The sequence below is a fragment of the Arachis ipaensis genome, chromosome B09 (genome assembly GCF_000816755.2).
Source record: "Arachis ipaensis cultivar K30076 chromosome B09, Araip1.1, whole genome shotgun sequence".
Classification (NCBI taxonomy): domain Eukaryota; kingdom Viridiplantae; phylum Streptophyta; class Magnoliopsida; order Fabales; family Fabaceae; genus Arachis; species Arachis ipaensis.
In genome coordinates, this window is record NC_029793.2 from 102,429,170 (window position 1) to 102,447,019 (window position 17,850).

At 34.1% G+C, this 17,850-nt stretch overlaps 1 protein-coding gene across 1 annotated transcript; it reads left to right on the plus strand.

Moving 5' to 3' along the window:
- LOC107615757 (protein PIN-LIKES 3-like) lies at positions 7,934–8,546 on the plus strand (the record flags this gene model as incomplete). Its single annotated transcript, XM_021111948.1, has 4 exons — positions 7,934–7,957; positions 8,024–8,103; positions 8,184–8,308; positions 8,413–8,546. Coding segments are annotated over exons 1-4 (363 nt in total), but the record flags the coding sequence as incomplete, so codon positions are not given.

A 17,850-nucleotide genomic window follows, 5' to 3' on the forward strand; every position in this document is an offset into this window, starting at 1 on the left:
ATATATATTAATTGTACATATAAAAATTTAAGTCACATATGCTAATTATTTTTTTATACTAATTATTTTTTTATATATATATGATTATTTTTTATTCTACAATCAAGTAATAATTTTTTATTTTTTATATCCATACATATTTCTCAATCCTTTTTCATATGTATGATTAACAATTTTTTTAAATGGTGATATTTTAATTTTTTTCTTTCACGTATTTTTATATATTAGCAAGAAAACAAAATTACGTATTGTGACTCTTTTTCCTTTTTCGCGCCTTAATCTTAATTAATCAATCTTGTGTCCAAAACAGATGTTAGTTAATCTTAATTAAACTTTTAATCATTCTAATTTATTGATGAATTATATTTCTCTTAATAATTGCATTACTAATTTGAAATACAAAAAAAGGTGATACATATATCAAAAAAGAAAACAAACTTAAAAAAAATATTAAAAAATTTAAAAATAACATATCCATAAAGAATAATCATAATATATAAATGGAGACAACAATTTAAATTTCTCTAAAACTAATTTAATCAACTACCAATATTAGAACTAAATTATTTAAATGATATTTAATCTATTCTAATCCTTAGATACGTATAGATTAGAGTCATTCTCGTAACAACCAACCGAAATAACATCATAAGATCGAATACTTAGAATCGGTACAAATTCAGACTATCTTCTTGTTAAAATTGTCAAATTAAATTGACTTTTATTCTCTTCAATGGCATTGCATTAATGTCCCAAAAGACCGGTAATTTCTGAAAAAAATACAATATGTTATAAAATTATTTTTAATACAAAAAGTTTAAGAGAAAAAAATTTAAATATAGTACCAATTTTTGAATTGCATCTTCAAGGTTGGCACGAATTTTTCAAAATTGAACTTAAATTGAGGAAATTTGATCTCATTATATGCTCTACTTCGAATATTTTTGGACAAACGTAGATGGGATGTGACTTGAACTTGACCTACAAAAGCTCCTTAGAAATAATTGCCCAATCAAAAAAGAATAACAGATTAGAAAAAAATACTTTTATTCTTAGATTTAGACTCACTAACCACAAATAAAGAAACACTATATACAGCCTTTAATAGTACAAAAATAATTATAGAAATTAATTATTGCAATATCAATTTACCACTATGAACGTTAGTATCATATTTATAGCAATTAGAATTATAAATTTATGTTTAATTTTTTATATAATTATAATTAAGATATTTTTTAAATCAGTATAATTATGCATTATTCATTAAATACTAATTGTAATATAATTCTAATAAAGATATTTTTTAAAATAAATTTAGAAGAGAGAATAGTGCCTTTATTTTGAAAAGAAAATAAATTCATGAGAAATTGACACCTTACTTTTATTAGTTGGGAAAAAATCCAATCTAATTATAATGCAATTAAAGATATTATTATGACATAATATTTACTTTTTACACTTTACACTTTGTATATATCATCAGAAGATGCATGTTTTATTATTTTTTCTAGATAAAATCTTTTTTTTTTCAGCAAAGAAATTGTGTTTAGGTCAACGATTTACTATATATTTAGGTAGAGATTTTTTTCGAATTTAATGAAAATACAACTAAAGAAATAAAGGATAAAAATAAACTTAAATATATCTTACAGTACTTCATTTTATTAAAATATTTAAAAATAGCACATTCACAAAAAATATTCATAATATATAATTTGAGACAATAATTTAAAATTTTTTAATACTAATTTAATTAAATACTAATATTAAAACCAAAATATGTAAACAATATTGATTCTATTCTAGTCCTTAGTCACGTATAGAATAGAGTCATTCTCGTAACGACAATTAACTGAAACAATATCGTAAGTTTGAATATTTAGAATTCGTGCAAATTCAAACCATCCTCGTGTTAAATAAGCTTCATCATCCGCTATCCATGCAATGCGACAAGGTATAAAATTGCCACACCGAGAAATCAATCTAACCCTTATTCCCCTAAATGGCATTGCATTGCATGCAAAAGAAAACCGGTAATTTCTGAAAAAAAAAAATCACAGTATGTTATAAAATTATTCTAATAATGAAAAGCTTAAAATAAGAAAATTTAAATATATTACCAATCGTTGAAATTGCATATCCGAATTTGTCACGAATTTAGCAAAATTGAACTTAAATTGAGGGAATTCAATCTCATTATGTGCTCCACTTCGAAGATTCTCGGACAGAGAAAAAAAATGGAGGGGATGGAACTTGAACTTTCTCCATTAAGTTCCGTGGAAACAATTCCTCAATCAAAAAATCGAGCTCCTCCCAAGAAAGCTAACTTTAACCACATTCCATTAGGTTGGTCATAATAGGTGAGTAGATCCAACCATCCTTCGGTAAAGTAGAGATTATTGCCCCTTCTTTGAACGCTTACATCCATGTAGTTGGAACCCGAATCAGTGATGACAACTCGATGAGGTATTTTATGGATGTGATGCATTGTAAACGATTGTGGCAAAAGACAATCGAACTGGAATATTAGACGATAAGAATAACTTAGAGCAACCTCAATTAACACATTATCAAAAGAACAATATAATAGAATGAGTATATGAAAAACATTATAAAAAATTATAAATTGTACCTTAAAAGGATCAACTTTAATAAAAAACGAAGAATACATTTTTATTCTATGAAGTAGTAAAAAAAATATATAAAATTATGAGTTGACTCTCAAATTTAGATTCATGTATCACAGAAAAATACTATATATAGACTTTAGTAAAACAAAAATAAATATGTAAATTATTTATTATTAAGGTAATTTTTTATTATATGCAGTAATTTTGTATCATATATTAATATTGTTAAAATTATATAATTTTATCATATCATAATTAGAATCATTATCTTTAATCATAATTAGGGAAATTTCGGACAATAAATAAAAATATTATACCTAATATACACATATTAAAATAGAAAGGGGGTAGAGATATATTATCATGGACGGGTATAATAACTAAAAATATTTGAAATAAATATCATAAGAAGATAGAATTATATCGGGTTAAAGTAATAAAAAAATAACTTGTAGAATTATTATATGCTAATGCTAAAAATAATTTTACATAACCCTATTATAATTTTTTCGATTACCAGCAATAAATTATTATAATTTTAAGATGTTACTTTATCCACGTGATAATTTCAATTTTATTATTACAATTTATTATTACTATATAAGTTATATTAGTCTTTTTTGGTTTTATTTTGTCCACTTCTAAATTTTAACAAAATTATTCTATGTTAAGTTGGTGTGTTAAACGTTAAATGTCATATGTACGAAGAAGATAAATTAATTTCTAAAAAAATTATAGTCAATTTGGTCTTTTAAAATATTCATTTTCAGATAAATTAATCTCTAAAATTATTCATTATAAGGTAAATCAGTCTCCAAAGATATTCATTATAAAAAAATTAGACCATCACAAATATAAAAATTGTTTTAAGATAGAATATCTACCTTTTGTTGATCATAGGCGAAATTTCATCCTTTAATAGTAACTGTCTAAATCATCTTGCAATAATTCCAAAAAATCACTTTTAGCTCTCTTTGGTCTCACTATCTACTACAGACTACAGTATATAGAATCATATAGAATTGATTAAGAAAAAAGACAAAGCTAAGAGAAAAAGTAAGACTAATACTAAAGAGGTTGGACAAGATAATGTTAATGGAGTTCTACCAAAAAATGACGAAGAAACAAAGGGAGTAGCCATTAAAATTAGAGCACAAGAAATAGTAATCGAGACTAGGATACAAGTAGGGGTGGAAACAGGTCAGGCTAGGTCAGGCTTTGCTCTTAACAGGTCTGGCCTGTCATGTAGTTGATTGGCCTGAGTCTGGCCTGTAGTCTGCTATAGACTTTTTTCAAAATACTAAACCTGGCCTGTTATTCAGTCTGCTCTGACTTGAAGCCTGTTAAAAGGCCTGCTAATTTTTTTTTTTTTGCAAAAATAAAAATATTATTTAAAAAATATTTTTTAATAAACATATTTATATATAAAATATCATATTTAATATTTATAAGAATTTTTAAATTTTAAAGTATTTAAAATATATAAAATTATTTATAATTAAATATAAAATTTAAAATATCTCATTATTTTGTTAATAATAAAAAAATTATTTATATATATAATTATATATTAAAAGGCCTAAACAGGTCTGACAGGCTAGGCTAGGTTAATTAGTGAACCTGAGCATGACCTATTAACATAATAAGGCTTTTATAACAGCCTGAGCCTGTGCCTATTTTATAATAGGCTAGGCCAGGCCAGGCCAAACACAGGCCAGGCTGCAGACCCCTGACAAGTTGCCTGACCTTTTTCCACCCCTAGATACAAGGGAGCTCATGATAGTTAGCTACTAGTAATATGAAGGATGTTGGAGCAGTAGAGGTCTTCAACCTCAAACTCCTGTAACAACCAACAAAACTTATAATCCAAATCACTCTTGTGCAAGGGATTTTGGATCTAGTCTAGCTAATCAAAGTTGGGTGATAGCCAAGTTGAAGAAGAGGTCGCTTACTTATTCTCATGTGTAAAGTTTTGATTATATAAATGTTGAATTCAATGTGATTTGTAGCAAAAAAAAAAAAAATTATAGAGCTCTTAAGTTAGTAAGGGAGAGATATGTTGACAATGAGAAGGCCAGTATGAGAGTAATATTCTAATTTTTTCATAATTAATATTTTTGAATTCTAATTTGCCTTGTAATGAATAATTTTGGAGAGTAATTTGTTTCTAACAAGTGACAATTAATATTTTGAGACCAAATTGACTGTAATTTGTTCAGAGACCAATTTATCTTCTTTGTACATGTGACACTTAATATAACGACTCAACTTCTAATATGTCATGATCGTACCAAAAGTAAGACATTACTAACCTAATTTCTTTATTATCTATTTAATATTGAGTCTTTATGCGTTAATCTGTTGACAGTTTTACTAGAAACTTAAAACTTAATACAGAATTACACATATTCACATACTTAATATTAATAATATATTATAGTATTACATACAAAATCAATTGCAAAATCTACTTTTTTGAATAAAACTTCAACTAACAAGGCGAGGAAAAAATAAATCCTAACAACAACTCAACTCGCAAACAAATTCTTCTATACTTCTGCAGCTTCACAATAAGCTTTCACACCTGTAGCTGAAAGGATTGGAAAGAGGGAATAAGAACTGGGGAGTCCTTAATAGAGTCGCGGTAGCAGTGAAGTTCATTGATTATTTACTTCTTAGTAGACAATAATAGAAAACTAACAAGCAATATACAAACAAGGAATACACAGAAATATCACATCATATAGGCAAGACAATAAACACACACACACACATACACAGAAAATATAGGACAGAGAAATATGTGTAACACCCTAACTACCAAAGTTCACACTTCCGGCTGCGCGACTCTGATAGCTCGGACATTACGACGACATTTACATTATTTAATACTAAAATATGAGCTTGTTTGAAACTTTAAACCGCAATACCGTTCCCAAAAATACTTTCGTTCGATAACGTATATCCATAAATACCATACAACTTACAAAAGCTCATAAAGAGTACATCCATATATATATATATATATATATATATATATATATACATAAATATATACAAGTAATATTACAAACATAATCCAATACAATTCCTATCCCTCTTACAGATTATATCAAGATAAAGGCGAGGGTACAATAAACCATAACTAAAACAATACAGAGCATCATAACAACAATTAAATAAGCTCTTCGTAACTTCTGCGCCCATATCCTGAAAGGGGAAAAATGTAGGGGGGGTGAGAACATCATCCTCGAAAGGGTTCTCAGTAGAGGGTTTTTGGGAATTACTGTAATAGGATACGTGAAGATAATCGCACCAGTGATTAATAACCATCTTATGCCTCTTTTCAAAAACAACGGTTTACAATAAAAGTAATGTCGGAAATCTTTTCTAAAAGAGGAACCGTTCAATTCTCAAAACATCAAAGCCTTTCAAAATGGTTTATCTATACTGAACCAAAGTAGCCTTTCATATTTTATTCCCAACTAGAAACACGAAACCAAAATCAACCATTGGTTCATCTCATTCCAACCACGGCCCTAGGCCCAAACAATCCAACCAACAACCAAACACCACAATCCAACAGAGTTCCAGATGCAAACACAGATAGGAAGTTCAGTGCACAAACAAACAGTTATTACAAGTAGAACAGTTAGCAATTAATCACATAGGCAAACCAAGTATAATATGCACACCCAACCAATGTCACACAAATGCATATGATGCATGCCTGTCCCTAGTGGCTGATGATATCATCTGTCGGTTATAGAGCCAACCCGACAAGTCCTGGTAGCTAACCATTGGACTGTCCCTCTGTCGTGCATCCCCAACTCGAGTTATACTCATCATAAACTTGATCATAATCATGATCCATATCCATCACCCTCACTGGTGAATATTTATCCATCACCATCACTGGTGAATATTTATGGGGGCGAGCTCATCCGGGCCTTTCACAGTGCCCGGCCACACTTACGACATAGGGTCAAAAGAGCTTCGAGTCTCAACCTGAAGCACATGGTGGCTAGCCATTGCTACTACCCAGGGAAACTCGTATCTCAGATAGTGGAAGTGCAACATTCATATATATCAATGATTCAGCATAAACATGCATTCAATCTCATCCATGGATCAACATCCATCTCAGCCATCCGGCTCACGGTTCATTCCAAAACCAGCCAATATTCATATCAGACACAGCCATTCCGGCTCATGGTTCAATCCAGAACCAATCAATATGTATAAACATACACAGCCATTCCGGCTCTCAACAAAACAGCACTTCCACATTCAAAATCATCAAATTCATGAAATCGGCATTTAAGCCATAAATCATTTTCTCAATTCATTTCACTTTGAAATCAAGTTTCAACTCTTTTCAGCCTTGGCTTTAAAGATCTCGTTTCTCAAATTATTTCCTTTTCAACAGCTCAAAACCAGAAATCAATTCAAAAGCAAGCTAAATCCAACAGTCGCCTCAATGGCATACCTCAAGGAAACCATTTCAAAAATCAACTCAATATCAACCGATTTAACTCTATTTGGAACTCTATTTGCTAATGGGTGGCATTCTTAGTTTTTTTCCAGAATTAGAATAAGTTATATAACGTCTGGAAGATTACCCCTAAGAGAGTCATCATTGCTTCTAAGAAATTTGTTCACTCCATTATCTATGTAGTAAGTTTCTATAATTGAGGCATGCATTATTTTCATATCATCAAACATGACCATTTTAATCTTATATATTCATTGATTGTTTGTTTTCTTTCTTTCTTTTTTTTTTTGCAAGAGTTGGTATTTCTGTACATTGAGAAAGTTAAAGCAAGCTTGAATGTGAAAAATATTAGTCATTACACTTCTAAGGAGGAGGTCTTCCGCTATATATTGACACTTCATTCTTACTAGGGACTATCCATGCAGTGAGATGTCATGTGAGATGTCTTTCTATACATTTGATATTTCATATCAAATTTCAAAAACTAAAGGCCATGCAATGAATAAAATAAGCAAATTAAACTTTTCCAAAAATAAAGGGTTGCACATTGGGTCATCTTTCTAGGCTAGAGCTTCTTTTTGGGACATGAATGTCACTGACTTCATTCCATATAGTGCTATTTCCCATCATTTCGCCAATTTTATTATATCTAGCTAATTAGTTTATTTTATTAATTTCTTGGACTATATATTTGTTCATCCGAATTATTCGTCCTCTGATCTCCTAACTAAAAGCACTTGTTTCTTTATGTCATTCACATTCTTATGTATTGTAATTAATTAGTTAATTAATTAAGTGGACGTGTATGCACCTTGAACTTTTGAAGTGTGTACCATTTTTCACCTATGCAGAGGATAACTAATGGTTGTGAATTGTGTTTATTATTTGGTAACAGCTTGTGCATTATGTGTTCAATCCTGCACTGGTTGGAGGAAATTTGGCAGATACTATAACATTTGAAAATTTTGTTACACTGTGAGTAGTAGTTATGTTTATGTTACTTTAATTTTGTTTCTTCTGATTCACGTGTTCTAACTTTGTTTCTTTTGTTAAAGGTGGTTTATGCCAGTGAACATTCTCATTACATTTATAATAGAATCAATTTTGGGATGGATCTTAGTCAAAATCACAAGGGCTCCCAAAAACCTAGAAGGTTTGATAATTGGTGTCTATTCAGCAGGCATAGTAATTACTAACCCTCTAAATTCTCTTAATTTGTATACTAATAAGTATTAACACTAATGGATCTGAAAAATCTTCAATTTTTCATTAATGTTTGAACAGAAAACTTAGGAAACTTGCCTATAATCATTATCCCAGCTATATGCAAAGATAAAGGTAGCCCTTTTAGAGATCCTGATGTCTGCTACAAATATGGGATGACATATTCTTCACTATCTATATGCAAAGATAAAGATAGCTCTTATTTTGTTTTGATTATAATCTCTAGATTGGAGCAGTTTATATATGGAGTTATGTTTATAATATAATGAGGGTTTCAGTAAGTAAATTCCACAGAGAAAGTACTGCAAGAATTCATTCCATTCATTCTATCCATGCTTATGTTTATAGGGATTGGGTGATGCCATATGTGTGGTTTATAGGGATCATTGGCTACTCGTGTTATCAAACATTACAAGTTGAACCAAAGGATGCCACTTATATATGTGAAGCTATACACATACCAGGTATGTTTTGTTGCCCTTAATATGTTCAGCCATTGCCTTGTTGGTGTTGTGACAATTTGTGTGATATGCTGCAGATCTTTAGGGCATTGTCTTATATTCATCGTTGTATTGGAGTTTGCCATCGTGATATCAAGCCTCAAAATCTATATGCCTTTTATATATGTTTGAATACATCTGCTATCTCTTTATTTTTTTTAATTTTTAAATCTTTTTCTTCTCATGTTTCAATATTAATGGTCTAAACATCGAAGGTGAATATGATTTACAGTTAGGTACTCTGACTAGTGATATTGCTAATATGAATGATATTTTGCTTGCCAAGCCTGCTGGCTTAAAGAATAGTAAGTAGCACATATCCTTGTGCTATTTTTTTTATCTCATGAGAAAATATGATTTACCACTACCTACTGGGAAAAGAAATTTTCAATGTTTTAGCTCCTAAAATAGTGGAGTTGCATGTTAATAGTTGGTCACAAAAAATAATCAAGCACACTAAAAAGTTAAATCTAAAAGTTTTTTAAACACTCCCATGTCTCAACCTTGGCAACGAACACTTTATCATTATTATTTTGTTAGTTTTTGGTGAAAGAAAACTTAATTATATGCCTTTTCTCGGTTAGATATCCATGTAATGAGATTTGACATGGGTTATCATACACCAGAAAAGATTACCAAGTGAGTGCCATTATGCTTTAAAACCCTTTTAATTGAGAAGCATATTTTTCATTTTCGATGAAATTTTTTAGTTTCTAATTTTTCATCAAGCTGAAATTATTGATAGAAACTTTGATTTTTATGGATCAGATATGGTTGGAGAAGAGATATGTTGGGTCTCGCCACACTTTGGAATGGTTAAATACTGCAGGCAGAAATGTTAAGACAGGGCTCATTGCTAGTGTCATTGTTTCACAGGTAATCATTTCTATTGGATCAAACACTTACATTGGAAAGATTAAAAATTAATTAAAGACTAAAAATTTAAAAGGCAAGTAATATTTCACATATTAAAAACAAGCAAGACACAAAAATATAATGGGAATGAATCTAAATTTAATTTCTTTCTCCTGCATGCATGCCGGCTACATACTTTTACTGCTGCTAGCTATATACCCTGTCCTCACTTGTATTTTGCTAAAATTATTAGGATTAAATCACCTTGCAACTCTTACCTATCATTTATTAGAGAGTTGTTATTATTTGACTCAATATAAAGTTCTACATATTTTGGTTCAAAAAGATAGAAAAATTACATATTGAATTTGGCAATTTTTGATTGAGGTGCACATATTAAAATCAGGAATAGTAAATAAAATAATTATCAAGAATTCTGTCAAGATTAAAAACCAATGTCTTTTAGTTATACTCATGAATCTAAATAAGCTTCTACTATATCAAATATCTTTCTTTAATAAAGAAGTGCAAGAATTAAAAAAAAATTCAAAAAGAATTCCAACCATACTTTTTTATATTCTTTAAAATATTTCAAAATACATACATATAAATAGAAGGTTAGATTGCAATAAAAAAAATCAAATTTTACTTTTGCTTATGTAACCTTGAGAGTATTCCTATTGTAACTCATTATTTTCAATGAATAAATTTGACAAAAAAAAAATGAATACTTAATACCAATTTAACCTTTTATGAATTGGTGGTGTAGTGGACATGGGCTGCTACAATCTTGCAAAGCTCAAATATTGTTTGAGAATATGAGGTCAGTGGTCCTTTTTGATATGCTAGTGAAGCAATGATTCAGGCATGAATCTTATATTACATTAAATATCTCCTCTGCATGTTGCTGTTTTTTTATTTTCTTCTTTTTCAAATTTCAGTCCTCTTAAATTTTGGAATTTAGAAAGTGAAATAAGCTTAAGATTTGATATGATATATTGAACATAAACAGGTATTGTTGTTTGGAGTAATGGCTATAGAGATTAAAAGAAAGGTTCCTCATTGTAACAGAAATTTCTAAATATTCTTGTTCTAGCTTCAACAACTACTACAACAGCTAGTGTAAGCATTAGGGCTTGTTAACTGCATTGTTAGTTTGTTATTATTTCTGGATGATAATGGTATGGCTAGAAGTCAAGATTTATTTGCATTGTTTGCAAATACATTTATCTAGTTATTTTCATTGTTCAAGAGTTTGGACATAAGTTTGTATTTTATCATTTTTTTTTAATATTTAGTAGTTGTAATTAATGTGATTGAAAAATGATGTGCTATATTTTGTTTTAAAGTATTTCTTTTATTTTAATTTTCTTCTACATTTTTAATGTCTTGTTTAAATATTTCTTTTTAATAATAAATTATTAGAATTGTAATAATAGTGTAGATTAATTTTTAAAAATTATATTAACAGGTTTGAAACCTCCACAGAATAATTATTATTTTTAAAATGAAAAAGTCCTTTTGTGGGGGTTTTAAACCGCTACAAACATTGACCAAGAACTGTCACAAAAGTCTAATATAAAACTCCCACTGAATAGATTGTGGAGGTTTTTAAAAACCCCCACGAAAGACCTCGTGGCAGCTCAAATTTTGGGAGTTTTAGAAACTCCCACAAACTATTTGATGGGGTTATAAACCTCCACAAATAAGAAAAAAAAACTGCCACAAATAAAAAAAATCTTGTAGTGATTTATGTATCCGGTGGTAATACTGGAAAACAAAATGCTTAGGGTCACGGCCAAGACTCATAAAGTAGCTGTGTTCAAGAATCAACATACTGAACTAAGAGAATCAATAACCCTATCTGAATTTTGAGTTCATATAGATGCCAATCATTCTAAACTTCAAAGGATAAAGTGAGATGCCAAAACTGTTCAGAAGCAAAAAGGCTACAAGTCCCGCTCATCTAATTGAAGCTAATCTTCATTGATAAGTTTGAAATTTATTGTATATTCTCTTCTTTTTATCCTATTTTGTTTTTATTTGCTTGGGGACAAGCAACAATTTAAGTTTGGTGTTATGATGAGCGGATAATTTATACCCTTTTTGGCATTATTTTTATATAGTTGTTAGTATATTTTAGTCACTTTTTATTATATTTTTATTAGTTTTTATTCAAAAATCATATTTCTAGAATTATTATGAGTTTTTATGTTTTTCTGTAATTTCAGGTATTTTCTGACTGAAATTGAGGGATTTGAGCAAAAATCTGATTCAGAGGCTGAAAAAGGATTACAAATTCTGTTGGAGTCTGACCCTCCTGCACTCAAAATGGATTCTCTCGAGCTACAGATATCCAATTGGCACGCTCTCAATTGCGTTGGAAAGTAGACATCCTGGGCTTTCCAGAAATATATAATAGTCTATATTTTACCTGAGATTTGATGGCCCAAACTAGCATTCAAAGTCAGCCTAAAACTTTCTGGTGTAAAACGCCAGAACTGGCACCTTTTTCGGCATTAAACGCCCATTCTGGCACCCAGGGTGGCGTTTAACGCCAACTTTGGGCATATGAATGTGAAAGCCTGAAAGCTCAGCCCAGGCACGCACCAAGTGGGTCCCGAAAGTGGAATTCTGCACTATCTGTACTTAGTTACTCATTTTCTGTAAACCTAAGTTACTAGTCTAGTATAAAAACTACTTTTAGAGATTCATTTTGTAACTTATGACATTTTTACATTTCATATTATACCTCTGACGGCATGAGTCTCTAAACTCCATAGGTGGGGGTGAGGAGCTCTGCTGTGTTTCAATGGATTAATGTAATTACTACTATTTTCTATTCAATTACGCTTGATTCTATTCTAAGATACTCACTCATACTTCAATATGGAGAATATGATGATCCGTGACACTCCTCATTATCCTCAACCCTATGAACGCATGCCTGACAACTACTCCGTTCTATCTGAGCTCAACGTAGTCATTGGGCGACAGCTTGAGTGCGTATCTCTTGGGTTTCTAATCCACGGACCGAGTCTGGAGGTTAGAACCCTCGTGGTATAGGCTAGAATCAATGGCAGCATTCCTGGGATCCCGAAAGTCTAAACCTTGTCTGTGATATTCTGAGTAGGATCTGGAAGGGGATGACTGTGACGAGCTTCAAACTCGCGAATATCGGGCGCAGTGGCAGTGTGCAAAAGGATAATGGTCCTATTCTGACGCTAGTGAGAACCGACAGATGATTAGCCGTGCAGTGACAGCGCTTGGTATTTGTCATCCGAGAGGATCATACAGCTTGCTATGGAAGGAGGCCATGCGTGTTTGGAGAGGAAGACAGTAGGAAAGCAGAGATTCAGATGACAGAGCATCTCTGGAACCTCAGCCTGTTCCCCATTACTGAATCACAAGTATTGTTTATTTCATGTTATTTATTTTCATAAGTATAACCACTATTATCATTACTCTCATGACTAAGATTTACAAAATAACCATAGCTTGCTTCAAGCCGACAATCTCCGTAGGATCGACCCTTACTCACGTAAGGTATTACTTGGACGACCCAGTACACTTGCTGGTTAGTTGTGTGGAGTTGTAAAAAGTGTAATCACAATTTCGTGCACCAGAATCTCAAGGAGACTTTTGAAAAGGAAGCTGAAGAGCTCACCATGGAAGCTAATAGTGAAAATTTGAACGCTAATGAGTAGGGAAGAAGGACGCTTGGCTCATAAAATGCACCAACTCCTGACTTTTATGGGCACAATATAGCAGTACCTGCCATTGGTGTCAATAATTTTGAGCTTAAGCCTCAACTGATCACTCTGGTGCAGCAGAATTGTCAGTTTCATAGACTCCCACAGGTGGACCCTAATTTATTCATCTCTAACTTCCTGCAGATTTGTGACATTATGAAGACGAACGGAGTGAATTCTAAGGTTTACAAGCTCATGCTCTTCCCATTTGCTGTTAGGGACAGAGCAAGACAGTGGCTTGATTCTTAGCCCAAGGAGAGCTTGGACACGTAGGACAAGGTGGTCAATGGATTTCTGACTAAATTTTTTCCACCTCAGAAGCTGACTAAGCTTAGGGTGGATGTCCAGACCTTCAGGCAGAAAGATGGAGAGTCCCTTTATGAAGCCTGGGAGGCACTCAAGCTGATGACCAGGAGAGTCTGAATGGACTTGGCTGCAGATCTTTTATGATGGTCTCTCTGAAATGGCCAAGATGTCATTAAATAACTCTACAGGTGGTTCATTACACATGAAGAAGACTCCTGAAGAGGCGAATGAGCTCATAGAGATGGTTTCCAATAACCAGTATCTTTACATTTCTGAGAGAAACCCTGTGAACACTAGACTACTCAAAAGAAAGGAGTTTTTGAGGTGGACACAATGGACGCCATTTTGGCTCAGAACAAGATCATATCCCAACAAATTAGTATGATCTCTCGGCACTTGACAGGGATGTAAGTTTCAGCTGTCAACACTCAAGATGCATCCTATGATGTGACTGGGAGCTACACCCAAGAGGACGTTTGTGGCTATGCTCAACCCACCACTGAGCAAGTAAATTATATGGAAAACTCCTCCAGAAATTCCAACAATGATCCCTATGCGAATACTTTCAATCAAAGATGAAGGAATCACCCTAACTTTGGGTGGAGGAAGTAGCCACAAAGGTCCCAACAGAACTTCAACAATAGCCAAGGTGGAACCAATCTGAATAAGTTTAACAGCAGGCAGTTCCAGCCCTCTCAGCAGCAGCAAGGACCCTCTCAGAGCCAAGACAATTCTGACTTAGTCATAATAGTCTCTGAGCTTTCCAAGACCACTCACAGCTTCATGCAAGAGACAAGAGCTTAAATTTGGAACTTGGAAGTGCAAGTGGGTCAGTTGAGTAAGAGGATACCTGAGAGACCTTTTAACACTTTTTCTAGTAACTCAGAGGTAAATCCATGAGAAGAGTGCAAGGCCCTAATCATAGGCAACGAGGCCGACCCTAAGGAGGAACATACTGCTAAGGAATTGAAGGAGAAAAAGGCTCAAGGAAAAGCTAGAAAAGCAACGAAGCATGCCCCATTGGTGGCACAAGAGCCTGAGGTACAACACCCTCAGAAACTGCAAGAAGAGACCAAGGATGAGCAATTCACTAAATTTTTAGAAATATTTAAAAAGCTGCACATCAATATTCCTTTTGCTGAGGTGTTAGATATGGTCTGTTTAAAAAGCGCACTCTCTGAGAAAAAGGCCTTAAAGCGAGATGAAACTGTGGTGTTGACCAAGGAGTGCAGTGCATTGGTCTAAAAGAGGCTACCCAAGAAGATGCCAGACCTTGGAAGCTTCTTAATTTCCTGTACCATAGGGAGCATCACATTTGAGAAGGCACTGTGCGATCTTGGTTCAAGCATAAATCTAATGCCTCTCTCTGTGATGAAGAGGCTGGTAGTTCAAGAGGCACAACCTATAAGAATAGCATTGGAGATGGCTGACAAGTCTCGAAAGTAGGCATACGGATTGGTGGAGAATGTCATAGTAAAGGTCTTCCACCTTTACTTCCCTACAGACCTTGTGATACTCGATACAGGAGAGGATACAAACAACTCCATCATCCTAGGAAGGTCAATCTTATCCACAGGAAGAGCCCTGATTGACATTGAGAGAGGAGAGTTATGCCTGAGGATGCATAAGAACTATTTGCTGTTCAAGATCTTTAAACATCTACCACTCTCTAACAAAGGAGGTACTTCCTTGCAGAGTTCAAAGCTCAAGCCTTCTCATTTGGTGAAAAGCCATACAGTACCCCTTGACATCTAACCTAAATTTGGTGTTGGGTATTCACCACCCACCAAAGATGGAGGAGGCCCCAAAAAGAAAGTACCCAAGGGTTGGAGGAATAAGAAGACTCTTACAAAGGACTTCTCACCTGGCATGAGAGTAGTCTTCACCAAAAATCCAGTCATACCACACAATGTAAACAGGATCCTGTCTCTGGAGCATGTTGAGCTTATTCATGAGAGCATAGGAAAGAAGTTCACAATAAGAAGTGAAGATCTGAGCCCCTATGATCCTCTTTATAGAGCTGTCCATCAAGCTAATGACGGTAAAAAAGTGCTTGTTGGGAGGCATCTCAACCATTAGTATTCTTTAGTTTACTTCTGTTTATTTCAGTTTTATTTTAGTTTCATTTTCATTTCATTCTATTTCGCATTGATTTTCATAGTTTTCCTAGTTTTTCTAACGCTTGTGATCATGTATAGCACTTAGAACAGGAGCAGAAAAACTTAGGTAGAAAAATAGCACACTTGGAGAAGACCTTCTAAGAGAGGAGCAAAGTAATGGGCGTTCAACACCCGTTTTGGGTGTTTTACTTGAAATTAGCACCCTCTTAGGGAGCTAAACGCCAGGGAGGGCGTTTAGTGCCAGGGGTGCTCGTATGGATGCATGGTTTTGGCCAATAGTTTACCCCACTTCCCAACCACTCTTACCCATTCAAACTTTATTCCATTCTCTCTACTATTTTACCCACTTTTTCATCCATATTCATCTATCCCATCACCCACCACTTCCCTTGATTCTCTCATACCACCTCCCACTCCACCCAATCCCCTCTCATCTATCTCATCCATCTCTCCTCCCAACAACCCAAATTCAAATTCAACTCCCCCCCACATCTCGGTAACCAAAACCAAACCCCTCCCTACCTATAAATACCCCTCTCTTCATCCATTTTCACCACACTTTACACTATTATCTCTTCACTTCCTTCCTCTCCACCATACACACTCCCTTTTCTTTCTTTTTCCTTTTCCCTTAGCCAAGGCCTAAGCCTTCACCTTCTCTCCCCTTATCCATTTTATTTCTATTTTCTCTTTTCTTATCTTTTATCTTTATTTTGCTCGGGGATGAGCAAAACTTTTAAGTTTGGTGTTGGGCGCTCTGCTTTGGCCCTTCAATTTTTTACTACTTCCATGGTACCCAAGAAGGGAGAATCCTCTGCAAGAAAGAGGAAAGAAAAGGCGCCTACCCCTGACCCATGGGACTTTACTCGGTTCTCCTCTAAGACACATTAGGAGCATTTCTATGAGGTCGTGCACAAGAAAAAGGTGATTCCCGAGGTCCGCTTTGATCTGAAGCCGAAAAAGTACCCGAAGATTTTATATCAGATTTTGAGATGGGGTTGGGAAGTTCTGGTCAACCCCGTGACTAAGGTTGGAACGTTGATGGTGCGGGAGTTCTACACCAATACTTGGGTGACATACAAGCATGTCTGAGGCGTGAACCCGAACTGAAGAATTAGCACACTATGATCAGAGGGCACATCATGGATTTCAGCTCGGAGAATGTGAAGGTGGCGCTACAGTTACCACCATCTAGAAAGGACCCCTCACTCATACACTCGGAGGGTCAACACTGACCAGCGGTTAGATTAGGTCCTTGAGGATATTTGCCTCCCCATAGCTCAGTGGAGGAGGGATTCTAAAGGCAAGCCATACCAGCTAGGTAGGCATGACCTTAAGCCAGTAGGTAGAGGATGGTTGGAGTTCATCCAACGCTTCATCCTTTCTATGAGTAACCATTCTAAGGTTACAGTCAAGCGGACAATGATAATTTACTGTATTATGCTCGACAATGAGGTGGAGGTGCACGAGGTGATCCCTTAAGAGTTCTACAGAATAGCTGACAAGCCCTCCACTACTGTGAGACTAGATTTCCCTCATCTCATCTACCACCTATTTGCAGCAACTGGAGCTCACATTGATGGAGATGCCCCGATCGGCATTGAGAGACCGATCACAAAAAAGGGTATAGAGCACGCTAGAGAGCTCGGGCAGGGACCGCAGTAGGAGCCAGTTCCACCCACAGGATCTTCCGGAGATGCTTCAGGGAGTTTACTTCCCTCCCCGTGACTACTAGGATCAGCTGACCACATCTATAGAGGAGCTGATATTATTTGTTGATCAACTGAGGATAGAGCATTTGGATCACGCTACACTCCTCCATCGGATGATGGAAGAGCAAAGGAGGCAAGGGCGTGATATAGAGGAGCTTAAGCGCTCTAGAGGATTTTCCGGAGGGAGCAGCAGCCACCATCATTGAGGTGGTTGAGTTTCATTCTCCCCTCTTTTATCTTTTGTTTATGTTTT